This window comes from Pteropus vampyrus, unplaced genomic scaffold (genome assembly GCF_000151845.1).
Source record: "Pteropus vampyrus isolate Shadow unplaced genomic scaffold, Pvam_2.0 Scaffold36, whole genome shotgun sequence".
NCBI lineage: Eukaryota > Metazoa > Chordata > Mammalia > Chiroptera > Pteropodidae > Pteropus > Pteropus vampyrus.
In genome coordinates this window covers 3,218,321-3,246,085 of record NW_011888817.1, presented here as the reverse complement: position 1 = coordinate 3,246,085, position 27,765 = coordinate 3,218,321, and the positions used below count along the sequence as shown (strand labels likewise).

The window sequence follows — 27,765 nt, the reverse complement described above, 5'->3', positions numbered from 1 at the left end:
GAAAAACCAGGAAAGACTAAAAACTACCACAGATTAGATGAGGCTAAGGATAGATAACAACTAAATGCAACATGGGATCCGAACTCAATCCTGGAACAGAAAAAAGCCATTAGTAGAAAAACGGGTGAAATCCAAAGAAAGTCTATAGTGTTGCATCAATATTAACTTCTTAGTTTTGATCACTGTACATAAGATGTTAATATCAAAGGAAACTGGGTGAAGGGTATAGAAGAGCGCTCTACTATTTTTTTAATTGAAAATTTTATTGAGATACAGATCACATGCAGTTGTAAAAAATAATAAATTCCCTGTACACTTTGCCCAGTTTTCCCCAATGGTAATATTTTATAAAATTGTAGTATAATAACACAACCAGGATACTAACATTGATACGATCAATTCTACAGAGAACACTTGATATTCTGGAGGGACAGGAGCCTTTTTGAGAATTATACTTCCATATAATTGCCTTCAAAATATGAAATAAAGTGTAATGGGGGTGGGGAGAAAGATGCTTAGATACCCACTGATCATATAAATCCAGGACTACAGTGCTTTTATAGAGCTATTACATTCTTTTCAATTTTTGTCTGACCTTTTCCTTCTCCTTGGACGAGTAATTTTTACAGTGGATGAAAATGATGAAAACAAATGGCTTTTCCTTTTTGCCACAGAGTACAAAGTACTCCGTCTATACAGAGGCCGCCCCACATCATGGGTCCAAGACGGCTGAATCTGACCTCCACTCTTTAGCTGAAATTGGTTTCTGTCTCAGAAACCATTTTCCTTAGACCGCATAATTTTCTCCTCACCTGCATTACCCTCCCAAGGAAATTATTTTCACAATAGACACCAGTTAGGGTGCCTTGGCAAAATTGCAAATTAGAATTGCTAAAGACTTTCAGGGTTGCTTGCAAACAGTAGTAATTTTGACTAAAACTTGCAAACACCAGATATCACTCAGCTATCCCTACTTGTCACCCCCTCTCCGACTGCCTCTATTCTGGCCACATTATCTCAATCAGGAATATGGCAGATGTTCTGCCTCCGCCCCTGTACACTGCTGCTATGATGAGCTTTCTAAACACAAAGGTAACAGATACTAGTGACCACAAGTGTCATAAAAACGTCATTTATTATTTTTACTCCTCACGATAACCAAGTCGGATAGGAATATCTATCCCTGTTTACAAAGGAGAAACTGCATTTAGGAGAATCGAGAAATTCACCAAGATCAGGAGGTTATTAGGAGCCAGGACTGGGATTCCATCCCAAATCTGGAGCCTCCAGAATGAGTGAGAGCAGATGCCTCCCAAGTTCACGAGCTTAATTAAAGGCAACAGATAGTGTACAGTCTAACTTTGCGGTTCTCATAGCATGGTTCTGGAATCAATAGCTTCAGCATCACCTGAGAACGTGTCAGAAGTGTAAATTGCACACATCACCCCGGATCTATTGAATCAGAAAGCCTAAGGGTGGGGTTCCAGCCTTCTAGTTTTTCTAAGTGTTACAGGAGAGTCTAATTCTAATTCACTCTTAAGTTTGATAATCGTTGATCTGTAGGACAAAGATATGGATGGGATCCAGAAAGCAAGAAGGGAGATGAGAGAAAGCCGTTCACAGGACAGCTCTCTCTGTCACAACAGACCTGGAGGTTGAGACAATGTCGGGAGGAGCCAAGAGGATTCTATTTCAGAAAAGATTAGTTCCATGTGGATCTACCAAGCACCAGACCACGAAAGTAGGTGATTTGGGTTAGGTGTGGCTCTGCCATTAACCAGGTGTGATCTCGAACACAGCCTTTTACCTCTCAGACCTGTTTCTTCACCCACAGGTGCTCCATTGAAACAGTCCTGCCCTTCAATAGTGTCCATTCGGAGCAGGACCCTCCCAGATGACCCTTTTACTCCTCCCATGCCTAACACCTCTTCCCCTACCCTTACTCTACTTTACTAAGAAAATCAGAACATCCCCAGATCTCCATCTCACATCTATCACCCACCAACTCTGCACCCACATACCCAGCCTCCCAACGTACTACAACACCCCAACCATGCTTCTATCCAAATATAATCCCTCCACTTGTGCGGAAAGCCAACCCTCTCACTAGTCCAAGATATCGCTATAGCAAGTCTCCCCTCTGCCACATCAACCGTTCTCTCTACTGGATTTTTGCAATCACCAGGAAAAGTTATTTCTCCCATCTTTGCTCTCCTCGGCAGCGAAATTTCTCATAAGAGTTGTCTACACTAGCTGTCGCCAGTCATTCTCCCCTTCTCTCCTTACTCGCCCCCGCCTCAGGCTTTCACGTTAATCACCCTGCCCGCACTGCTGCAGTCCTGGTCACTAGTGCCCCCAGGCTGTGAAACCCAATGGCCAATTCTCAGTCCTCATTTTACTCAACAGCACTCCCCGGTCATCGTGCCCTCCTTCCTCACGCACTCACATGACTTCCGGGATAACAAACTCTTCTGCTTTTTCTCCGACTTACTGGTCCCTCCTCAGTCTCCTTTGCCAATTCCTTTTCTTTTCCCAGACTTCTTAATGCTGATATTCCCCAAGGTTCAGTTCCAGGTCCTCTCTCTCTTCATCGCCCTCACTCTTCTTCGATTTCATCTAGTCTCTAGACTAAATATGGATATCTCTGCGTGAAGACCCCAAACACACAGCTGCAGCCCAAGCTCCAGACTCCAGGCTGCCTACTCAGCACCCCCACCGGATGATTCCTGGACACCTTCAACAGGTTCACTGCAGAATTCCTAGTTTCCCGTCAAATCTGCTTTACACACTACCTTCCCCATCTGCGTTAACAGCAACTTATTTCCTTTTGCTTAGGCCAGAATTTTAGTTAATTCTTGACTTTTCTCTCATCCCTCATCTATTTCACTCAAAGAAATCCTAAGGGTTTGCCTTAAAAATGTATCCATTACCTCCAGTGCTGCCACCATGTCAGAGCCAACATGCTTCCATCCATGTTCCCCCCAAGGCCAGTCTCAACATAACAGACACAGTTGGTTTTAAAATGGAAGTCATGTCATATGATGCCTCTGCTCCTAGTTTTGCAGTGATTCATTCTGCTCACGGTAAAGGCCGAAGTCTTATGATGGTCTACAAAGCCTTACAAAGCTGCTTCCCCACCCCCTTCCCTCTCTGACCTCAACCCCTCCTACTTTCCCACTCAGGCTGCTTAGCTCCGTCTGTGCTACATGCTCCTGTCACAGGGCCTTTGCTCCAGCTGTTCCCCTGAGAAGCTCTTCCTCACAAATCCGTTTGGCCATCTCTCACCTCATGTCTTCCCGAATCTCACTCCCTCAGTGAGGCCTACTCTGACCAGCCCTCCCCATCCTCCTGACCCTCCCTACACTTTCTTTTCTCCACATCACATATCATCTTACAACCTACTTTATAATTTAACTTGTGTGTTATCGTCCATCTCCCTCCACTAGGATGTGAGCCCCACAAAGGCAGGAATCTTTGTCTGTGTTCACTGATGTATTCTAAGAAACTTAAACAGTGCCGAGCATCCAGTGGGCACGCAAAAGTTATTTATTGAAAAAATGAGTTTAGCAGGACACATTTTTAAAGAGTTACAGATTTATTTTAGTATATTAGAAATATAGTAAATTTCAAAACTGTAAATTCAGCAGTGACATGTTCTTTATGACTTTTAAAGAAAATATCGGTCTGCACATGAGACCTACCACAGGCAAATAAAGATTATTTCAATGGAAAAAAGAAAATATGGATTCCTGTGTTCTGCTCTAAGCTCTCTGGAGTTGGGGCCTGGATTCTATATTTTAATGTCTCAGGCGAGTCTCCTGTAACCAGTCCAGTACTGGGCAAGGATTAGAACTCAGGGGCTGCTAGGGCAGATGACTTCTGAGGTCTCTTCTAGCTAAGAGGTTCTGCCTTTGTAATTGACACATGATTAACTACGCTGCACAGCAGGGTTTTTCAAACTTTGTAATACCAGCATTAAGGAAAAAAAAAAACAAAACCAAAAACAAAAAAAGAAAAAGCACTGCCTGTAATAAGGGTATTGTTTCATGAGATGTTTTTCAGAGGTGAGTATACAGGTAAGTGGTGATACAAAATACATTTGTATTTTACTGTGGGCTATGGCAAAACAATTTCGAAAGCTAGTGCTGTCAAGAGAATAATCGATCTCAACCTTCAGTGTAAGAATGCGAATTTCTGAGCCCCACAAAGCTGAAGTCACCGAGTGGAGTTCAAGAATCTGTATTATTGGCAGCTGACTGATGCCGACTACCCCAACCCACGCAGACTACTGCACTTACGTGAACTCAGACCTGTCCCTAGGACCCAACTCACCCAGTGCTTTTCCACACGGGGGTAGGGGGTGGGGTGGCAGAATGTTCTCAAGGGGAGCAGATCCTATCCCCCATCTTTGTGGTGGCAGTGATGATCCGGAAAAGCACGGTTATTGTCACTATGCTGTTATATTGGGCAGGAACCCTATTTTGTTATTTGTAACATTAAAGAGAACACTGGATTTTTTCCTGCCTGAAAAGTGGGGAAAGAAGGGATGTGTACTTTTTGTCCACTCAGCAGCAGGGACTGTACCTGTTTGGTTCAACGCCATGCTTCACGGAGATGAGCTCTCAAGTATTTGGAGAATAAAAAAAAAGAAGGAGAAAGTGCTGCACAGAGAACAGGAAGCGGCACCTGGTTCCTCTACAAGCTGTTGTCACTTGGAAAGCCTACTTCTTCATAGATGTTAGGGATTCCTTGAAAGAAGAGAAGCCCAGCAATCAACTCCCTAAATCCAAGCTTACTTAATATTGAATAACCCCCAGCCTCGCTTTCTTTACTTTCCCAGGAAAGAGTAACACTCAAGCCATAGAATAAACTCTCTTACATTCAAGCCTGCCACAGAACATACTGATAACAGCTCCTACTATGTGCCAAGCGATTTACCTATATTACCTTTAATTCTTGAAAATAACCTGGCAAAGGAGGTGTGTTGATCCATTTTATACAAGACCCAAGGACCAGGGAGGTCGGCTGACTTGCCTCACCTAGGCAGTAAGTGGCAGTGTTGCTTTCTGTGCCCAATCTGAGCAACAAGCTGGTCTTGAAGGTCAGACACTGGGAACATACGTGAGACATAGACTTGTGACCGAGATTACAGGACATCAGCTACAAAATGCACACATCTTTTTTGAGAAACCCATTTTGAGGAACAGTCTTCCTTTAATTAGAATTTAGGGGCTACTTGGGTATTTGTCCCTATAGACTCAACTGCTGACATTAAGGTCAACTCGATTTCTATGACTGCCAACCCTCCGTGGAAATTGGGGAATACAAGCTAACAGCATTTTGTAGGCTGGTAAAGTTAATTTCAGGAAAAATCTGCTGGAAGTATATTTCAAAGGGCAGATGTGTGGTTTAGCCCTTTACTTAAGATCTATAAACATGTACAAAAAGACAGCAGGTCTGGAGGTTTTGCAGTCTGCCTGTCTTGGTTTGAAGACTTGGCTCCACCACCAGCACTTGTGACTTTGGGCAATTCATTTCCTTCTCTATGCCCTCTGTGTCTTCATGATTCTAACACCTTGTAGCGTCATGAAGACTAAATAAGATAATATATACAGGTCAGGAAAGAATTCCAACCAACATCTGGGAAAGCATCTCCCTCCCCTGGAGTTTGCTCAGACGACCACCCTGAGAGTAACAACCATCATACAACTATTTCCTAAAATTAGAGTTGGAAGAGGGACAGATGACAGCTAGTGGAACTCTTCACACAAAACAAGTCCGTCCTGTCTGCCAGGGACCTGCAAGGGATTTAAGATGCGTAAACTCCAAATTCTGTACTCTTTCTTATCCACTATGACATACCATGTAATGTCGGAGCAACATGAATCTTTAAAAGCAAAAGACAAAAATACATTATAGGGAAATACTTCCAGTCTCCAGGGTGTTAAAAAGATTAAGTCTTTGTTATCAAAGCAATATGTTTGGCAGGGTAACTGAGGGACTCTAGAACATCATTTCTGCTTAAAGTGTTGAATGCCTTTGCTTTTCAAGCTACTTTCAAACTCCAGATACCTGGTCTCTGTGGAGCTCAAGAATCGGCATTTTTAACAGCTGACTGATGCAGACAGCCCTAGACCACACAGACTACTGCATGTGTCACACAGAGAAACTACTGTTTCTCTGAGTTACCACATAGCAAATTAAATCAACAGTGATAAATATAATTACATAACATCCTAAAATCAAGTTACATAAGGTTCTCAACTGGTACACTCACAACTCGTTTCTGTTCAGATTTGTTTGAAAACACAAACCATCTGTTTTTGTTTCCTAAGCGTTCCTGCACCTTTAACAGAGTCAAGTTCAGTCTTCCTGGTGCCCCTGGGTGCCTTAGGCTGGATTCCCCTTGGACAACCGCAAACTGTGGTTTCCATAACAAGCTGCTCTGAAAGTGGTTCCGTAACCCCCAGGCACCAGCTAGGTCTCCAGTGGCTGGCAACTTAAACTATTTGTGGGTAGTTTCTGGGTCCTGACCTCACCACTCACCTAAGAGGCCCAGACCTTAACCCTTTAGGACTTAGGCCTCTGGCGGCCTAGTCATTGTGGTCTTTACCCACCCATTGCAGCATCTCGGCGTACATGTGCAGTTTAACAGATTGGGACTAGCAGGAGGTTAAGCTGCAAGAAAAGGAAAAAGCACAAGATTCAGAAGATAAAGGGTTATACACAAAATCCAAGAGGCCAGTTGGCTCGAGGGCCAGAGAGGCTGCAATTTGCCTTGGTGCCTGCTTATGCCACGATGCTAGCAGGGGAAGCAGAGCAGAAATTAGAACAGTTATCTTTCTCGAGCTTAGCATTCTTTCAACTACACCACACCATCTCACAGCTTGAAGATCCTATGCAAAGACCTTATACTCACTGCACAGAGGGCCAAGACAACAGGACAAAAAGAGAGCCTCTACAGGGAGTTTTGTGGAGCTAACATTCCTGACAGTCAGTGCTGGCTGCAGAGATAAGGCAGTATGTTCTACACATCCAAAAGATGACATATTACAAAGCCACTGTAATGACATGAGAACATACTTGAGGAAAAAAAGACAATTCAAAATTATAGTTTTCTCAATTGTTTAATAAAGGAAGCCTAGAAGGTAACATTAGCCATGTTTGCTAGTGTTGCCAATGGAGAATCTACCGCCCTTAGTCATGTGACTATCATGTATGATTTTTTGATTAGTTATTTGGCTTCAAGACAGTCCTTGTGGACTGTATTTTCTAACGGCTCAAAACAGTCACGAACACGTACAATTTTTTTAAAGTTCTGATTACATCTTTAAAAAGAACTCTAGACAACTCTCAACTAGGCTTTGACCTCTCCCCTTTAGCCACCCTCTGTGGATGAAAATGCCAAGCACTCTGCTACAATAGCCTAAGCTGTTTCCCCATTTCTGCCTTAAGTCCTCTTTCTAGTCTGTCTTGCTGCAACTGCTAGAGGCTCCATTGGTGCATTCTGGGATCTGGCCCCACCCTAGCCCGATCTGATCTAAGACTTTCCTCCCCCCTCACTCTAGTTACAGGGTCTCTCGGATGTTTCTCAAAAGACTGGGACCTCCTAGCATTCACACAGCTGGCTGGAGCCATGATGTACCTGCTTAAGTATCATGACCACCCCGTATCTATCTCAACAGCACTTCACACATTTGTATGATTACCCTGAGCGGCAGAATGTTTGACATCCCTGAAATCCAGGCACTAATACCAAGAGCAGTCCTAGTTACAGTGATAACCAGGCCACCCACACAAATTTTCAAATACCCAACGATGGGGATCCGTATTATTGTCCCAGCTCGAGACCTCTGCACTAGAGGGTACCTGCAAGATTAGAACAATCAATCAGCAAAGTGGCATCCAGTATTTCTGGGCCTGGTACTGGGATATAGACAGGTGCCCACTATGGACACTACCTTATCCTGAAGACAAGCACAATGCAACATGGGGACAGAGGGTCACCTGACACTGATCCAGGTTTTTATGGGTAGCAGCAGCAGAAATGTGAAAAATAACCACACATCAAGAACTTCACAGAACTATTTATTCAAGAACTCTCCTGGGATATTATGTCCTTTGTTCTGGCACTAGGATGTGCGTAGTGCTTCTATACTTGTATGTGCATGCACATAAGTCACCTACGGACCTTGTTAAAAGGCAGATTCCAATTCACTAGGTCTGAGGTAGGGCCCAAGAGTTTCAAAAACCCCTCAGATGTATCCATCCACTGACTAATATGCTCAACCCAAAACGTCAATGCTTTTGACCCATGTGGTATCTGTTTGGAAGCCAAACCTCGACCAGAACAGAGGGTAAGCTTTCCTTTCTGGCACTGGCTGCTCTAAGCTGGTTAGGAAGTATCCCCACTTCCTCCGGTCCCCAAGACATTTTATGACTCACCTAAAATAACATTTGCTGGAGCTAGGGCTAAAATTGTTACATCTGAACTCCCGAGAGTCTTTTTTCACTGGGCCAGGAGCCCAGGTAGTTTGACCTTAAAATGCTTTTAGGTGAAATTAGCATATGCTCTCCATCTCCTCTGTACAGTATAGTGGCCTCCCACAGCAGCTAACACCCAGCACTGCTTAGAGCTAGATATTCACCAAGAGTTAGTTTTTTCTCAAAGACGTTTATTCCAGTTGTTAATTGTTACTGTAATTACAGAAGTTAAAACAAGTGAGGTTACCCCTGTAAAGGTGAAGACGAATCACAAGCATCAAAATTCAATCACAAATTTTCACTCCATTTACAAGGCAGCAGCCCTGGTCCTATAGTAAAAGACTGAGAAGTGAATGCACATTGATGTTTTAAGTGAAATAAAAAGTATTTGGTAATACATTCCATGATTTCCCCCTTTAACCAAATGGATCTGATCTAACTGGATAAGACTTCATTGTCAGGAAGACAAAATAAATCACATTTACGTAAAAAATTAGACACACCAAATAATCTCTGGGTTTTAAAATATCTACAAAGGCAGCTAACAAATTAGAGGACCATTAACAGCAATGAAAAGGTGGCCTAAGGACAACTGAACTCATTAGTCACAAATGAATAAGTTATTGATTAACATGTGCTCAAAATTTTAACCGAAGACTGAAAATTATGAACTGCTGGCCAAGTATTGTGTCTAATGGTCAGAGAAATGGTGGCTTCTGAACGTCACTGCTTCAGTGACCTGGAAATGCACAGGCAAGAAAGTTCCACTTTCATACCAGAGGGAAGAAAACCGCTAAGTCACATTTCTCATACACCAACACACAGAATTAACCTTTTTCGAACACCATGTGCGGGTACAAGTCTAAGCATTCTACAGTATCAACTGATTTAAACCTCTGGGAGGTATTACTATTATTACTGCCTCTATGATACAGAAGAGGAAACTGAGGCAGATACTAACTTGCTAATTAGTTACTAAACTGAATTAACATGCACTAAAAATTTAAACCCAAGTCTGAAAACTATAAACCAATGGCCAAGTACTGTGCCTTAACAGTTAGAGAAATGGCAATTTGCCTCAAAGACCACCCTTTCCTCTAAACACTGCTATTCAACAGCCTCATAGATTCTCATTTTTATAGGGAAATGGAGTCTGAACAGTTAAACCAAAATTTAATCCCAAGCGTCACACCAAAGCCTGTGATCCATTCACCAGACATTAGTGCTGGTAGAAATCGCTAGTGAAGAACAGTCACTGAATAAAGGGGAGCCTCCTGCAACATGAGAGCACTGCACCCCACCTTTAATCAAGGCTCTAAATTCAAATCCCAACCCAAATCATACCTTCCCCACTAAAATCAGTTTCCACATGATTCCTGCACCACAGCCTATCGACAACGGTGTGGTGAGTACAGGCATCGCTGCGAAGCTCAGGCTTGGATCTGCCAGCAAACACTGGCCTCCAACCAGAGGAAGACGGGGTTGTTACCAGCTATTCCCATCGAAGCTTTAAGTGGCTTGAGGTCCAAGGACTTGAATATGGCCAGGCTCCTTTCACAGAACACACACAGTAATGTACATTTCACTGAAAATATTTTATTGGCCTTTTGGATAGAAACGGGAATTTATTTGCCAGGAAGGATGATCCCATCATACTGAAAAGAGAAGAGATTTTATTTTTTCAGAACAGGAGGCAACAGCAAAGATCGCAGCAATGGCTAATGTTTGAGAATTCAAATCTGATACATGAATTTCGCTGAATCCCATATCCCTTCCAGACTAAACAGGAAACTGGCCAATTTTAACAACTGCTACACTCAGCTCAATTGCACTGTAAAAAGGGGGCTTCTATTACAGCCATATTCCTCCCCTTACAGCTATCAGAATTCATGAGAGTAGGGAAAAGGCCTGGTTCTTGGTGTTCTTTTAAACCCCCAACCCTGGAAAGCCCTACTTGCCAAGCTGCTTAAATATTCTTTCTTTAAGGAAGCTACCCACCAAATGATGCTAGATTCTGCATCCCCCAAATCCCAACTCCATTCACCAAACACCTCATTCCACCATTTCACCTGAGATTAATCAGCTTTACCTTCTGCTGGAACCAGCGCATGGCCTCCTCTTTGCTGATTCTGTGTTTGGCCCCAATGCAGCCTGTCCTGCGTTTCTTGTCTGCGATGCTGAAACCTGGCCTACCCAGCACCTGTCCCAGGAATAACCAACAGTCACCTAGCCAGCTCAGAGTCAAGAGCAGACGGACAAGACTCACACATTGCAGAGATCAAATCTTCTAAGAGTGACCTGGTGGCCTAGTGAATTCTGGAGCAAAAGACCCATGATCTCAGTGATGAAAACATTACCAGCAGCCTGGACAACACACCACCATACAATGGGCTTACTTTAGTGGCTGGAACTTGTAGCACCTTCCCACTCCGCCCCACCACATAACTTCCAATGGCAGCCAAGGATTCTCCAGCACTGCTCCCCAATCTTCAAAGCACTTTTATTTTTAAAAATAATATTAAGAAAAATCTTACTACAACACTACTGCATTGTAGAAAACTTCCCAATTCTCATTACTGTTTGGATATTCAGATCTAATGAGGATGCTGCCATCATTCAGGCCTCATACCAATCATTCTGGTTTTTGCTATTTAGTTTCAGAGCTGTACCAAAACATTGCAGTAACGCAAAAAGTCACTTCTACATTGAAAAATCCCCATCCTGAGCAAACCAGCCACATCGACAAACCTGCTTCTGAATCCTCTGGATGGAAGACACATGAAGGAGCTGAGAAAGAACACCCTCGGTGGAGCCAACCCGCATGCCCAATGAGGCACAGCAGTATCTAATTTTCAATTCAGTGGCTGGAACAGTTTCCTTCATCTACCTTTAAGCCATATTGGTGGTTGCTAGAGCCTAGACTAAGCTTCACAATAGCAGTGATCTTGTCTATCTAGTTCAGTGCTGTATCCCTACACATGCCACAAACGAGGCACATCTTCCTTCCTAAGGGGGAGAAGACAAAGGCAGACAACACTCAAAGCTTCAATCCAACATCTGAACATCAAAATAGCACATGAAATAAGAGAGTAACAAATTCCACTCTCCTAACAGATCAAGACTGGAAAAGATTGATCCGTACCACATAGAAGTCCAGGCCGTAGATACCAATGCTTGGGTCATATTTGATCCCCAAATCGATGTGTTCCTGGATCCCAAAACCAAAGTTTCCAGTATCTGAGAAGTTATTTTTTCGTAACTCGTACTCTCGCACCTGAGGAGAAAAATGTAGCAATCACACTCCTTGTCAACTCAACACCCCCCAAAATAACTAGCTTAGCTTGCACCACTCAGCACCCCAGGAGTACAATTCGATGCAATTTGGCCAAGAACAAAATCCCATTTCCCCGCTATACCAAATCACATCTCAACTATGGATTTCATAAAACTTCCCCAACTTTCAAAGGGCAAGGGAAGTCCTTCAGAAGTTCAGACATACAGATGGCCATCAAACACATGAAAAGAAGCTCAACATCACTACTCATCATAGAAAAGCAAACCCAAACCACAAGAACACCTCACACATGTTAGAATGGCTATTATCAAAAAGAAGTAAGTGCTGTCAGGATGTGGAGAAATGGGAATCTTCATGCACTGTTGATGGGTAATGCAAATTGGTGCAGCTACTATAGAAAACAGGATAAAGGTTCCTCGAAAAAATTAAAAAATAATTTAAAAAATAAAAAAAAATGATCTGGCAATGCCACTTCTGGGTATTTATCCAAAGAAAACAAAAATACTAATTCAAAAAGACATATGCACCCTTATGTTCACTGTATTGCTTACAATAGCTAAGATATGGAAACCACCTATGTCCACTGATAAAGATGATCTTCTGTATGCAATGGAATACTACTACTCAGCCATGAAAAATAAAACCTTGTCATTTGTGCCAACAACGGCATGGACTTTGAGGGCATTATGCTAACTGAAGTGAGTAAGAGAAAGACAAATACTGTATCATTTCACTTATATGTGGACTTTAAGAAACAAAACTTATGATACAGAGAACAGATTGGTGGATGCCAGAAAGGAGTGGGGTTAGGCAAAATGGGGAAGGGGGTCAAGAGTTACAAACTTCCAGTTATAAAATAAAGAAGTCGTGGTGACTATAGTTGATAATTTGTATTGCATATGTGAAAGCTACTGAGTAAATCTTGAAAGTTCTCATTGCAAGAAAATTTTTTTTGTAACTTTGTACAGTGTCAGATGGTAACTAGACTTTTTGTGATGATCATTTCCATTTCCTGTATACAAGTATCATTATGTTGTACACCTGAAACTAATACATTATATTAATGATACCCCCCAAAAAATCAAGGCACCAAAAACAGAACAGTAAGTTTAACTACTGTCACTATAACCACCTACATGTGTTAAGCTGGTGCTTCTTAGCATCACCTCGTGATGGCATCAGCCTTACCTTTAAACCTTTCTCCAAGATTTCTTCTGCCTTGGCCCCACGGACTGTGCAGTGGACGGCAATCTTTTCATTTCTCCTGATGCCAAAGGATCTGACGGTGTATCTAGCTGCAGGCAGGGGGTAACAAGGAGTCAAGTGTTGTCATATTCCCACTGCACTGGCCTATCCTAGGAACATCTCCAGGACCCCAAGGAGACATTAAGTATCTATCCATGCTCTAAGTGGTGGTGTTCTAACCAGTGTCTCCTACATCCATTAATTGGTTTCATCCATTATAAAGAAAACAGATTTCTCAACTTCCAAGTCACTCAGCCATGCTTATGCAATTAAGAGCTAGAAGTCATGTCAGTCTCTGGAAGGGGAAGTTCACAATCAGAATAGGCCCTTAGGAAGAAAGAGATCACTATGTTCTTAAGAAAACATTAGAATAGCAGCTAATATTTGCTAAAACCCATTGTACTCTTATCCCCATTTTATAGATGAGGTTCGGAGAGGTTAACTTGTCTAAGACTGCAGCTGGTAATAAGAGGCAGGATATGAACCCAAGGACTTGCCACATTCCTATCCTACAGCAACATAACTTTAAAACAAAATGTAACAATAGTAATGCATTACACTTGGTATCCAGCATTTGTAAATAAGGAAGCTGAGGTCGAAAGAGGCCAAAGTCAGGCTAAAAAGTGGCAGAGCCAGATTTTGAACTCAGAGGGTCTAGGTACACCTCCCTGTTCTCAATGTAGCCCTACTGCTAATCAGGCCTAATACCACTTACTGCACTCACAACCTTTCCACTCTACCGCAAGCCTTACTTGGAAAATCTTTACTTGGGCTGGTCTTAATCTCTGCTAACATAACACTTGGTATTCCAACACCACACCCGATCTTAAAAGGAAGGTATTTTTTGAGTAGCTCAGGAAGGCAATATTTTCAAGGGGTGCCAACTGTCACTTTCAAAACGGGCACTCAACAGGCCTGACAGCAGGGGAAGTAAGAAATATCCAGGCATATGGAGACACCAGCCCTCCTGGTGCTTACTCACCTTTGGAGAACACAGGGGTCTGGCCTGTGAGCTGCTCCAGGACCTTGGCTGCCCGGGTCAGTCTGTCTCCACTCTCCCCCACACAGATGTTGAGGCAGAGCTTGCGGATGCGAAGCTCCCGCATGGGGTTCTCCTTTTCACCTTGATCCTGCTGTGTAACAGGGAAGGGGAGCGGTCAACACACTCAAATCGCCACAGCTGCGAGCCCAGTAGCGCCCACTATATTTATACATTGCATATTCATTTCTGCTCATCCCAAATCGTATCGAAAGCCCTGAGTTTAATAAGTGTCACTGTTTGTCTGGGAGGCGTCAAGAAAGATAACACGGAATGGTGAACAGAAACTTAGGGTACGTACCGAGTATCAAGGTTAGACACTGAGGATGAGCCCCAAAGGGCTCAACGTGTAGGGTGACAGGGAGCGCCCCATTATAAGGTCAACGGGGGGTGGGGGCGAGAGAAAATAGAATTTAACTGAAGAAACAGGAAACACGTGGTTGTGCCACGTTCCCCAACACATTCCGAAGCAGCTCCGCGGCTGCAGCAGAAGGCTGGCCCCATCCCTAAGCGGAGGTCTCGTCTGAGGTTCCCTAGCACCAGACAAGTCTCAAGTCCCCAGGCTCGGAAACTGGCCCGGACTCCGTGTCCCAGACCCTTTCGTCCGATCCACTCGCCCTCGAGGCTGCCTACGCGCCCATGCTTCTGTGCTCTGCCGGTGGCTGCCCCGAGCCCGCTCGGAGAACGGGAGGGGAGGCGACAGTGTCCATCTCTGCGCCCTCAGCCCGCATGGCTCTGCCAGTTTCCGCACGGCCAGCATCGAGAGCTCCGTGCTCCTCGGGCCGCGGGCGAGGAGGCCTCCGCGGGCTTGGCCGGCTGTGGATGCAGGCAGATGTAAGGAAGCAAACCGGGCCTCAGCTACTCACCGCCATCGTGAAAGACAGGAAGAGAGAGTGAAGTTTCCGGCTCAGGGCCTTATGGGTCAAGAGGCGGGTTCTCTTCCCAAGCTAACCAGAGAGATGAGGAAGAGAAAGAGAGGCACGTCTGGCGCGGCGTTACATCGGCTTCCCCCTCGTGGACACCGCCAGCAACTGCAAGAGACTCTGGCTGTCGATCCGGACCTGGGTTTTCCAAAAATAGTTTTTCAAGCTCCCTGAACTGGGTTTTACTTGAGCTTCCGGGCCCCACACAGTCTCAGGACCTAGCAGACTCATCTCCGCGATGAGTCTGCCAGAACTACATTAAATAAATTGTGCAAATTATGAAGCAACAAATTTATTTTGTAACAGTGTAAACAAATGGAATTTATACAATTAGAATGGAGTGGTGGCTTGAGTCCTGAGCCATGAAGACAGGCCAGTGTAGTCTGGCTTTGGCTAATAGCTACGTGACCTTGGGCAGGTTACTAATTAGACTTCTTTCAACCTCAATTTTCCTCATCTTTAAAATAGGTACTCCCACGAGATTGTGAAAATTAAATGAGGCAAGTGCTTAGAGCACGTAGTAAGTTCACAATAAATGGTTATTCTTGTTATTAATAGAAACTTACTGTAATCAAGCAACCTCTCTTCCTCCTCAGGGAAAAAAGAAGTGTTAGAACGTATACAATCAAGAGAAGATCATCCTGCAGGCACAAAGAGGGCTTGCAGGTTAGTCTGACAGACAAGAAATCCAATCCCAGACAGTAAGAGGGGTCCCTGGTTTACACTAAGTCCTTAGCAGCAGGACCAAGGGAGTGCCAGGATCCAAGTCCCAGGCAGAAGCTATCCTGAGTCAGCCCATTCCTTTAACAGGAACCAATGGGAAGAGGGGAACATACAGGACTTTGGTGGGAAAGGAGCTAAGCCACTTCCTTCTGCTGCCACAATTCTTTTCTCTCATCAGCATAGGGGAGGGAGGCAGAGGCCTCCAGGGCTTTGTTTCATCCGTGGGGACAAAAGGACACTTCTGGGAAGCTGGACTGATGGAGGAGGGCAAAGAGAAAAGGCCTCTCCTTTGAGGCTCCTTCTTCAAGCACCCGCTGGCTCTCCCAGAGTTGGGGCCTCAGCCAGACAGACCTCTACAAGGGGCCGAGCTCAGGCAGAGGCTGTTTCAAAACTTGGAATAAAGAGACAACGGAATGCAATACATGATCCTGGATTTTCTTTTGCTATAAAGCATGTTATTGGTATAATTTGCAAAATCTGAATAAGGTCTGTAGACTTCAGAAATATACCCGTTACTTTAATGTCTTCATTCTGATTACTTGACCTTGGTTCTACAAGAGAATGTCTTTGGGTTTAAGAGATACATATTCAGTATTTAGGGTAGAGGGGCATCACACCTTAAAAGGAAAAAAAAATGTATACGTAGAGGGAAAAGGATAAAACAAATATGGTAAATTTAAGATTCAAGGAAATCTGGGTGAAGGACACATGGGATTTTTGCAACTTCTGTCACTCTGAAATTGTCAAAGTTGAGAAAATAACTTGAGGAAAATGTGTCCCGTAGAAAGATAAAACAGCTCATCCTCCAAAGCTCAGTCTCATTCTCTACACAACTCCCCCCAACTTTTCTCCACTGAACTTCCCCGTAATCACTCTCCGTGGATACTCACTCCAGTATTCACACCATGTTGATGAGAATAGGTGATAGCCAATTAACCATGGCTGACAGGTACCAGCTCACTCAACCTTTAACATCCCCGTGGAGGCAGATACTATCATTTTCCTATTTTACAGATGAGCAAACAAAGCACACAGATGTTTAGTAACTTTTATAGACACTATTTAAGTCAGCCAGAGTCCAGTCCCATTCTAGGAGCTGATGAACTAGGCCATGGCCAAAAGCTTCCCAAGGGTTCCCCATTTATACTTTCTCCTCCCTGAGCCCAGCTCTCTGGTTCTTGTACTGGTCAGACCCTCAAAAGGAAGCCGAAGGAGCAAAATTAGCCCCAGCATCCACCTCCCCACTTCCTCTTGCTTGAGATATCCTGCTTGAGACATCCAGGTCAGTAGAAGCAGAGGCAAAAAGACTTGCTGTGCTTTATTGTTGTGCCTCAAACTCATCAGCAAAAAGAAAACCGCAGTAGCAGGGACAAGTTTAGGGCAGTTCAGGCAAGAAGAGCAATTCCAAGGCTTCTCCTTAAGACCCTCTTTCCCAGGTGTGGCTCAGCCTGGGCTGTCCATGGCCTGGAAGGGCCTGAAGTTGCTGTCACCACTCACTTCCTGGCTGTTTTCATGGTCGACTTAGTGACCCTGCCACTAGTCACTGCTTTTTTGTCCACGGCCTTGATGATCCCGATGGCCACCGTCTGCCTCATGTCATGCACAGCAAAGCGACCTAGGACACAGGTCCTAGGGGCATGAGCTAGGACATTTGCAGAGGAGGTCAAGTGAGCCAGGTGATACTTTGGTATCTATTTTGTGGTACTTAGATATCTATCTATAAGTGATATCTATTTCATAGATGAAGAACCGAAGCAAAAAAGTTGAAGGTCACTTAGCTATAATGGTTGAAAACCTGGAAGTCTCATCAGTATTTAAATTCTTAGCTACTTAACTGTTCTGCATCCATAAGTAAAGGACGCAGGAAAAGCTTTGCTTTAGGGCACCCACCACCCTACCATACTAATGTTTGTAGCCTCCAAGCAATTCACATCTTCTCTGTGCCCATCACAACCCATGAGGTGGATCTCATTTACATTTAACTATGATTCTGGCAGTTTCTTCTCCTGGGGGCTCTTCCAGGAGGAGGAAGGGGCAGCCCCAGCAGCCAGGTGCCTTACCAAGGGGTAGGTATTCTGAGAAGCTCTCCACACACACAGGCTTGACCGGAATCATCTGGATAATGGCAGAATCCCCAGATTTCAGGGCTTTGGGGTTGTCTTCCAGCTTCTTGCCTGAGCACCGGTCGATCTTTTCCCTCAACCCTGCAAACTTGCAAGATATATGTGCTGTGTGGCAGTCCAGAACTGGTGAGTAGCCAGCTGCAATGCTGCCAGGATGGTCGAGAATGATCACCTGGAACCCAGGGTGGGACAAGGGATGGGGAGGGCATTAGCTAAGCATCCTCCAAAGGAGGTGGCCCTAACCAGCTAAGGGGTCAGGCACATTGGACATACTTTAAAGTACAGTGAACGTTTGAACATTTCAGGGGTATTCCAAGCTCTGTGCTAAGTGAATCTCGTGCATTCCAATTTCACTTTCACAGCTGGGAGACTGAGTAACCTATCCAAGATTTTATAGCTAGGGAGAGGCAGAGCTAGGTACAGGTGATACTAAAACTCACACACATAGATGTTATTGTATGTACTACTTCTTCCCACCATTTAGAAAAATGGATTATAACAGGAGATACTACCTAGCTTTTTAGGTAGTTCCAGGCCAGCTGTTTACATATCTCTGCCTCATTGAATACTCCCAAGATTGCTATAAGCCTCCACGTGCACAAGAATGTACCAGACAATGCATTAAGAAAGAGCTTCATATTCCAACTCTGGGCCAAGGAAACACCAGAGAGCTTCAATACAGATTCCCTAGTTCCACCCAGATCTATGGAATCAGAACCACTGTGGAGAGGCCTAGGAACCTGAATTTTTGAAACACTTCCCAGGCGATTCTAAATTTGAGAACTACTGCTTTAAGGCATCTGGACCATGTTGTAAAAACTAACAAAGTCAGCAAGGTGCATTGTTTTGTTCAAGGACAAATAGCAAATAAGCTGCAGTCAGGACTCTAACCCAGACTGTCTGACTCTACCTACACTGCTGTCAAGAGCCTGGCATGTACTCAGAGACACCTCCTGAACAACCTAATGACCCATCCTGCTCACAGGATGGTGTGGCCACCCAAGGAAGATGCCCCTAGGTGGGCCTTCTCACCTGGGAGATGAAGCTCCCCACCTTTAAGGGCGGATCGTTCTTGCTCTCCCCTGCTACATTGCCCCTCCTAATGTCCTTCACTGACACCTTCTTCACGTTGAAGCCCACGTTGTCACCAGGCAGGGCCTCGGCCAGGGCCTCATGGTGCATCTCCACAGACTTGACCTCTGTGGTGATGTTGCGAGGGGCAAAGGTTACCACCATGCCCGGCTTGAGGAAGCCAGTTTCCACCCAGCCCACAGGCACAGTGCCGATGCCTGGAGGGACAGGGCAACCAGGGCCATCAGCAGCCAGGCTCCAGTGAGTCCCCAACCCCAGGCAGTCCCACACAGTATATACTTACTGTCAATCTTGTACACATCTTGCAGGGGCAGCCGCAGGGGCTTGTCTAGAGGGCGGGCAGGGGGTTTGACAGAGTCCAGTGCTCCCAGCTGTGTCATGCCTACCACATTCCCTTCCTTCCTGGTGACCTTCCAGCCTCTGAATCAGGGCATCTAGAAAAGCCACCAAATATGCAACCGACTCAGCTCCAAGAGAGCTTGTCCCAGGCACCAGCCTGCACTTAACATGGCACCTCAAGTTACTTCTTTGTGCATTCTGAGCCTCGGCTTTCTTGCCTGTGCAATCACGATATCACCACCTACCTTGTAGGCCTGTGTAAAGACACAAAAGACTACACACAATCCACTGAGCACAATGCCAACACATGCTAAGTACCCATTAAAATGGTGGCAATTACTCTAAAGCTCACAGGCATTGACCCTGAGTTGAGCCAATGTACTTCAGGAAGCAAAGGTTCTGAGACCCTCAATAGGTTCTCTGCCATCTCATTCCATTTTCTCATTACACAAATGGGGAAACTGAGGCTCCTTCCCTTCTCTGGACCGGTTAACATACAACAAAGTTAAATAAGCATCAGGAGTAAGAAAGAAAACAAGACTTAAATACTCTAGTACTCATGCCTTTTGATGACTATGACACTCCCTAACAGAGGTACCCTAAAGAATGTCCTGAAAGGTCTAAAGGTTGTTTCCAAAGGAGCAGACTTGTAAGCAAGGGCAGCATTATTGAGTATAAGACCTAGCGAGGTAACTTTTAGTATGGCAGTGCATCGGATGAATGCCTTTTAAGCAGACATTTATATTAACCCCAGCCAAAGCATATCAGAGACATCATCTTTGCCCTGGAAATACAGGACAGAAGAGGTACAGAAGAAATGAAGGTGGTTGAAGAAATGAAGGTGGTTGAAGGGCCAAGCAGGTGGCCAGACCAGCAAAGCAACAGGACCAGTCAGCACCTGGGCCTTAGGGTGGGCAGGCTACCAGAATCCTGATGAAGTTCCTTCTTTCTAGCCCTAGGTCCTTGAGCAAATCTCTAGGCTTTGAAATCTCAGCCTGACATCAGTGTCAAGGGAAATACCAGCCCCTACCTCAGAACTATAAATTAAAGGCAGGACCTAGGAGAGGTGCACTGGGGTCACACACAGCACGCTCTCAGAGATTGGTCAGTCTCGGTCCTTGGCAAGACTCTCAGAGGAGAGAGGAAGCAGTGACTGCCATGGGTGAAAGAGCTGGGAACAGGGATCAGGGAAGGCTTTGCTGGATGGGGAAGAAGGCTCCAGTCAAAGAAGCCTTCTCCCATGGGAGAGAAGCAAGGCCATGCAGTACAGAAGCCATACAGAACTCATCTTGCCTCGTGGAGTCAAAAACTGGTGGCCCATACACTCCACGACCACCACTGAGCAGATCGGACTTGCCACCTCACTCTGCTTCCTCTGCGACCATGTCTGACAAACTCGATATGGTGGAGATCGAGAAATTTGATAAGTCGAAATTGAAGAAGACAGAAATGCAAAAGAAAACTCCACTGTCATCAAAAGAAACGCAAAAGAAAAATCCACCGCCATCAAAAGAAACAATTGAACAGGAGAAGCAAAGAGGCAAATTGTAATGAGGCATGCACCACCAGTGTGCACTGTACATTCCACAAGCATTGCCCTATGATTTTACTTCTTTTAGCTGTTTAACTTTGTAAGATGCAAAGAGGTTGGATCAAGTTTAAATGATAGTGCTGCCCCCTTTTCACATCCAAGGACTACTGACAACGAAGGCCGCACCTGCCTCTCCCACCTGCCTGTCTGACTGGCAAAGAAGGAAAGAACTTGCATGTTGGTGAAGGCAGAAGCTGAATGGGACAACAGAGAATAAAAACCAAGCTGGCCCAAGGTGTCCTGCAGGGTGTAAAATGCAGTTTAATCAGAGTGCCATTTTTTTTTGTTCAAATGATTTTAATTATTGGAATGCACAATTTTTTATATGCAAATAAGTTTTAAAACCTAAAAAATAACCCAAAGAACTGGTGGCCCAGAGAAGAAAGCTTGTCTAGAGGGACAAGCTTTTTATTACTACTTGTCTTTTTATTACTACTCAACTCTCAGAAAGGTATGGGGGTGGGAGGGAGGTATAATTGTTTTTCTTATATAAAAATACATAATTGTTGTTATGTAAACAATTCAAGTTTATAAGAAAAAAAGAAGTATCTTCTCTTTTTACAGAGGGAATAATTGAAGGTTAGAGGTAGGTTGCCCAAGGCCCAAGCCAGAAATTGATAACGAGGCCAACTCTCTACTCAAATACCAGCTGTCTCATCAAGGATGAGCTCTTCCATTAATTTGATGAATTTAGCAACTCGTTGGCTTTATGCCAGCTCAGAGGCCTGAATAAGCCTATGAGGTCAGCATCATCCCCATTTAAAAGATGGGGAAACTGAGGTCTCCAATGCCACAGGCATTTTTCTTGAGAGCTAAGTCTAAATTCTAAATCTAGTCCACTGAATATATGCTTTGTTTCTTTTTAGCATCTAGGACACAGTAAGTGCTTAAAAACTTCTCAAAAGGACATGAGAATAAAAGCTCTCTCTCACTAGCTGAAATATATAACACTGGACTAACAGGCATCAAAGCTTTAAGTTTGTGCTCTTATGCCATACAAATATAAAGTAACTCTCTCATACCATGGCCCTTCACCATTCTTTAGATTTTTCTTAGCACTCGTCATCATCCACTATATTATACCCTGCTCCCTCAAAATACTAAGTGCCATGAGCAGAGTTGCATCTTATTCACGGCTGTGCCCTCAGCACCAAGGACAGTGCCTAGTGTGCAACCGTTCAAATATCATTCAAATAAATACTCTGCCAATGGAAATTCGAATCTTTCTAATCAAAGACAATTGGGCAGTATGTGTCAGAAAACTCCAAAATAATGCCTACCTTTTGTTTCATTAGGAATTTATTCTAATTAAATTGAGGACACATGCAAAGATTTATTTACCAAGATGCTTTTATGGCAGTTTTTAATAAAATTGGAAACAATATTCTTAGAAGGAGGTGACCTTGGGCTATTACTTAACTACACTGTGTCCCAGTTTTCTTATATTACATGAGAGTAAAATGCCTTGTTCATGCGGTTGTGTATATGTAAAATGCTTAGTCTGGTGTCTGGCACATAATTTCTCAAATCATTAATCACTATTTTCATTTAATAACAGATATGGCTAAACAAACTACGGTACCTCTGTGAGATGCAATACTAAACACCCATTAACTGTTTGACATGTTTAACAGCAAGGAAGTTTTTATAAAACAAAGTGTTGTAGAATGTTACATATAGTTTGAGTCTTGCCATGACTACCTAGAAAGAACTGCATGAAAATTAAGATATCTATTTGCCATGAGATTGCAGTCTATGCTTTATATCTGCATGAAATGCTCATTGTAAAAATGTTAGACATTATTTTTATAATCAGAAAAAGATAGCTATGCACCTGTGAAGGAAAAGGCTAAGAATCCTCAAGTCAGTTATGGAAAAGGCAGGCTTTATGCAAATGTAATGTGACAGCAGTTAGCATCTGAGCACCAACTGTATATATAAATGAATGCCGATGTGGAGTCTCTCATGTTGTTCGCACAACCCCATGAAGTGAGTCTTAAGGCTCAGAGCATTAATATCTCACTTATCTCTTTACTATGGGCAAGGGATGGAGCTGGGGCTTGAAATCAGGTCTGATGCCAGAGCTAGACTTCTTTAGTTGGGAAATACTCATGTAGGAATTTTAAACCCTACTATATTGTGGGATCTGTGAGCACAGTGACTATGTCTGAAACACATTTATATTGCCCCCACACTGCTTAACCCATCGTGAGAGGTAGGACAGCTTAGATGAGGTGAGCATGGGCTAGAATTCTAGACTCTGCCAGCACTTCCTAGAGCTTTCTGCAACGATGGAAATATTCTATAATGGCACTGCCCAGTATGGTAGCCACGTATGGTTGTTGGGCATTTGAAATGTAGCTAATACAACTAAGGAATTGAAATTATTTGCTTTGATTTGATTTGATTTTAATAATTTAAATAGCCACACCCTGGGTGTCACATTGGACAGTGCAGCTCCATGCCTACTCACTGTGTAGCCTTGAGTTACCTCTGTTTGTTCCTCTGTGAAATGGGAATCAAATCATGTTTCCTTGGGAATGGGGATCATTCACAGTGACTGGCCCATAAGCACGCTGTAAATCTTGGGGATTATATTCTAGGAGAAGCCCAAAGATTGATTTGAATGAGAAAGTCCCATTTAACGGGCCCTCCCCCAGTTAGCCTTCACCTTGATGCTGGATTCTATCATGTTGTTGCCATGCCGGCCTGAGATGGGCATGAAGGCGACAGCCTCAGAGTTGTAACCCATCTTCTTGATCTAGGCCTTCACCTCCTTGCTGATCTCCTCAAAGCGGGCACTACTGTAGGGTGGCTCTGTGATGTCCATCTTGTTGACTGCCATGATGAGCTGCTTCACGCCCAGCATACAGGCCAGCAGTACATGCTCATGGGTCTGCCCATTCTTGGAGATGCCAGCCTCAAACTTGTCTACACCGCTTGCTACAATCAGCACAGCACAGTTGGCCTGGCCCGAGGGTCAGACAGAGTAAGGCCCAGCTTAGATCTTGCCTGGGTTGCCCACTGCCCACCCCCAGGGCAGGGCCAAGGCCACCCTGGTGGCACCTGCGAGGTGCCTGTGATCATGTTCTTGATGAAGTCGCGGTGACCAAGGGCGTCTATGATGGTGACATAGTACTTCTTGGTCTAGAACTTCCACAGGGAGATGTCGATGGTGATGCCACCTTCCCGCTCTGCCTTCAGCTTGTCCAGCACCCAGGCATAATTAAAGGAGCCTTTGCCCATCTGGGCCAGGAGTGGGAGGGAAAATCCCAGGGTCACCCCTACTTCCAAAGCTGCCCATCGGCCAAGATGAAGGTTGAGAGTCAGAGAGACTGTAACAGGGCAGCATATGGAGATGTTTTTGAATTTTTTAAAATAATAGAATATATTACTTGTATAATTAAGTTTTTCTATTAGAACAAGTTGTAGAGTCAGAATGACCCAGGCTGTTGCTACTTGATGTGATAAAGTTTTAGCCTGGCACACAGTCAGCAAGCCTTCCAGTTAGTAACAGCAGCAAACACATAAGTAACACTGATCATGTTCCCCGCGCTGTTTTAAGCACTTAACATGGATTTTTTTCATTTAATTCTCACAAGAACTCAATGAAGTTTCATTATATCCATTTTACAGATGAAGTAACAGTGAAATTAACTGACTAGCCCAAGATCACACGGCTAATAAGCAGCAGAGGCAAGATTTAAACTCAAGGCCTAGGACCCTGAAGTTCAAGCTCTTAACCATTATCCTATGTTAAATAGTAGCTATGACTGATAATGACCTCTGGGCCCCTGGGTGAGTTGAACTTCTTTCAGCACTGGTAAAAATGAGGCCACTGAACACATTGGTAGCATACACAGATTACCGCTTTGATCTAGGGTCTACTGTACCACTTGCCATTTTTTCATTTTGTCTCCAATTAGAGCACTGCGTCAGGCCTCGAAGGCAGAATGGAGAACAGGACAGACCAGAGACCAGGTGGCTTCCTCAAGAAAACGAATTAAGACATAGGGCTAGAACCCAGATATCCTGACTTTGGCTACTATAGAAACTTCTATAAAGTCCATCATAGTTTAGAATGTACATGAGATAAGCAGTTCTCAAAGAGTGGTCTGGAGACCCCTGGTGGTTCCTGAGACCCTTTAGAGTTTGGAAGGTCAAAACAATTTTCATAATAATACTAAGACATTATTTGCCTTTTCCCCTCTCATTCTCTCATGAGGGTACGGTGGTATTTTCTAAGAGCTACATGATGTGACAGCAGAAAAGACTGAATGCAGAATCAGATATGAGAATCCAGCTGCCTGCTACTAAGCCAGAAATTAAAGATGTCCGCAAAAATATAAAACAACGCCATCTTGTGAAGATTTTTTTGCTTTTGGAAAATAGTTACTTTTCAAACACACAAAAAAGTGATACTTATGTTAAAATGTAAGGGGCTTACTACTGTTATGTTCAATGAATTAAATACTTTTAAAATCCAGTTTTAATTGTGAATATCAGAAATACAGATAGGTCTAACTTACATAGGCAAAACTCCTTGGGGTCCCTTCAAGAGGGTGAAGGATTCTTGAGACCAGAAAGTTTACGAACCATCACATCAAATCATTTGTTCTTCCATAGCCTTCTTGGTTTTGCTTCCACTATATTGGCTCTGGACCAATCAGTCTTTTCTCAGGGTTCTAAAGCTTTCCTTAATAGCCCCTGCCACGTAAGCCCCACCACAACTCTGACTACACCTCAGGAAGCCAAGATTAGGACAATGGGATCAATGTAGCCGAAGGCACAGACTTACGACCTGTTGCCGCAGCAGCTGGTTCCACAGACTAGGTGCATCTTGTCGAGATGCTTCTTCAACTCTCCCCAGAATTTCCCACCGCTTCCCTGCATGCTCCATCCTCATTCTCTTGTGTGGGTTCTTTCTCTACCCATCCAAGGGCTCTGTCCCTCGCCTTTCCCACAGCATGTTCCCAGCTCCCTCCCATGGCCCACTCTTCAACCTGGATTTCTGTCTTGAACTCCAGACTTCAAAAGTCAGCTGGCACCTGGACCTTAGCCCAGAAGGCCCTGTGGAGGCCTCGAATTTCACACACCTAGAGCAGGTTTGCTTGGACCCCAGATCGACTCTGCCATCGGTATTTACTGGCGATCCAATTTCCCAAGCCAAAAACTCTTCTTCTTCTCTTACCCCACTAAGTGCTGTGGACTCCCCTTCTCCACATCCCTGGACTCCAACCGTTATTCCCCATGCCCACTGCTGCCACTATCCTGGCTCACCTGGTCAGCTGCAACAGCCTCCTACCTGGCTTACCAGCCCTCCAGCTTTAGGCCTTTTGGTCTGTTCTTCCTATGCTGCAGCCAGGGTGCTCTTCCTAAAAGACTTGTCTGATCCCATCACTCCTACATTTGAAATCTTTCAGTGGCTACAGGGAGAGTGACCAGCCTCCCTAGCACAGCATTCAAGGCTTACCTGCCCTGGGCTCCTACAGCACCCCACCCTGTTATGGAGCTTGTCATCGGACATGAGGGTGAGTGACCAGGAGTTCCTCAGGGGCCAGCATGTTATGTTCACCATTGTATCCCCAAAGTTTGTGGTAGATGCATGGTAAATAAATCCTTTCCCCCTGTTAACTGGGCATGTTGCCAGCTTAACCTGCCACACAGAGTGGCATCTCTGTCACATTAAAATTTAAACCTTGGTGCCATCCTCAGGCAAGCTATTTAACTTTTCTGAGCCTCATTTGCCTCACCTGGAAAACCGCAGCCACACCACCTGCCTGACATGATGGGGAAGGAAAGTACCTACCAGCCTAGCAGGTGCTCAGCTGCAGTGGGCCGTCCTCCCCTCCCCCACCATGAAGCAGCAGCCCTCCCAGGGTAACCGAAGCTGGAAATGGGGGGCGGGGTGGGGGGCAGCTCAGGCAGCCTTACCTCAGCAGCCTCCTTCTCGAATTTTTCAATGGTCCTCTTGTCGATGTCCCCGCATTTGGACTTGCCCGAGTCCACATGGCCAATGACCGCGATGTTGATGTGGGTCTTCTCTTTGCCCATGCTGGGGCTGCTCGGAGAGAGGACAGGTGTGCTCAGGGCGCGAATTGACTCCTCCCTGCCCCCAACTCATCTTCCTTGGGACTGAGCCAGCTCAGCCAGCAGAGGGTGAGACAGGAGAGGAAAACAGTTGGCCAGGAAGGCAGGTGGTGGTGACTTCCCCCAACACCTCGCACCTGGGGAAGATGCTCTGGCCTCTCCCCCAGCTCCAAGGAGGATGTGCCTACCTCCAGAGCCAGGATGAGCCCCTAGCGTCTCCTCACGCCTAGAATAGACCAACGGAGAGCCTGGCCCCACCCTCTTTTACAGCCTATGTCCCAGGCCTGCCTCTCGCATCCCTCCGTCCCACTGGCTCTGTCCCACTGGCTCTGTCCCACTGGCTCTCGCTGGCTCTTCGACCCCCATGGGAAAAACCCAGAGGCCCAGTTCGCAGCGGGTGGGCTCTCCTGTTCCAGGTGAGAAGGACGATGAGCTTGCTGCCTGCCAGAAGGAGGCACCTCTGGGCTTTGAGATGCTGATTGATAACCCCTCCCTACTACCCCAAAGTACAGGCTGGACACTAAGAGGTGGCCCAAGGGTCAAAGGCAGGCCTGGGGGTGGGAAGTGAAAGCAGAATCTTCAGTGTCAGGAGGCAGTCCCCAGCCTCGCGGTCCCTGGGCTTTCAGAAGGGTGTGTGTGCGTGCGTGTGTGTGTGTGTGTGTGTGTGTGTGTGTAGAAAAGGGTGGAGGGAAAAGAAGGGAGGGGAGGAGGGGGTGGGATCTAAAGCTTTTTACATATCTGCCTCCTGGGTCGGCCTGAGCATCATGAACCAGATGGATTCATCCCTGTCTCCAGCAGCCAGCACCGAGCCTGACCCGAGG

At 44.9% G+C, this 27,765-nt stretch overlaps 2 protein-coding genes across 2 annotated transcripts in view; both read right to left on the bottom strand.

The window, feature by feature from the left end:
* Window positions 1-8,658: 8,658 nt before the first annotated feature.
* On the bottom strand, window positions 8,659-15,078 carry RPL11 (ribosomal protein L11). The gene is made up of 6 exons (XM_011357584.2): window positions 14,930-15,078; window positions 14,007-14,157; window positions 12,968-13,074; window positions 11,627-11,758; window positions 10,574-10,684; window positions 8,659-10,139 (listed from the first exon to the last, which is right to left on the bottom strand). The coding sequence occupies exons 1-6, from the start codon at window positions 14,933-14,935 to the stop codon at window positions 10,110-10,112; spliced, it is 537 nt and encodes a 178-aa protein (XP_011355886.1). The 5' UTR covers window positions 14,936-15,078; the 3' UTR covers window positions 8,659-10,109.
* Window positions 15,079-17,202: 2,124 nt separating this feature from the next.
* LOC105290666 (elongation factor 1-alpha, oocyte form-like) overlaps window positions 17,203-27,765 on the bottom strand; it is a 12,775-nt gene continuing 2,212 nt past the window's right edge. Inside the window, 7 exon segments of the mRNA XM_023529105.1 lie at window positions 17,203-17,324; window positions 17,770-18,004; window positions 18,865-19,121; window positions 19,208-19,358; window positions 23,526-23,822; window positions 23,921-24,100; window positions 26,789-26,915. Of these exon segments, the coding sequence (XP_023384873.1) occupies window positions 17,203-17,324; window positions 17,770-18,004; window positions 18,865-19,121; window positions 19,208-19,358; window positions 23,526-23,822; window positions 23,921-24,100; window positions 26,789-26,915 (1,369 nt within the window).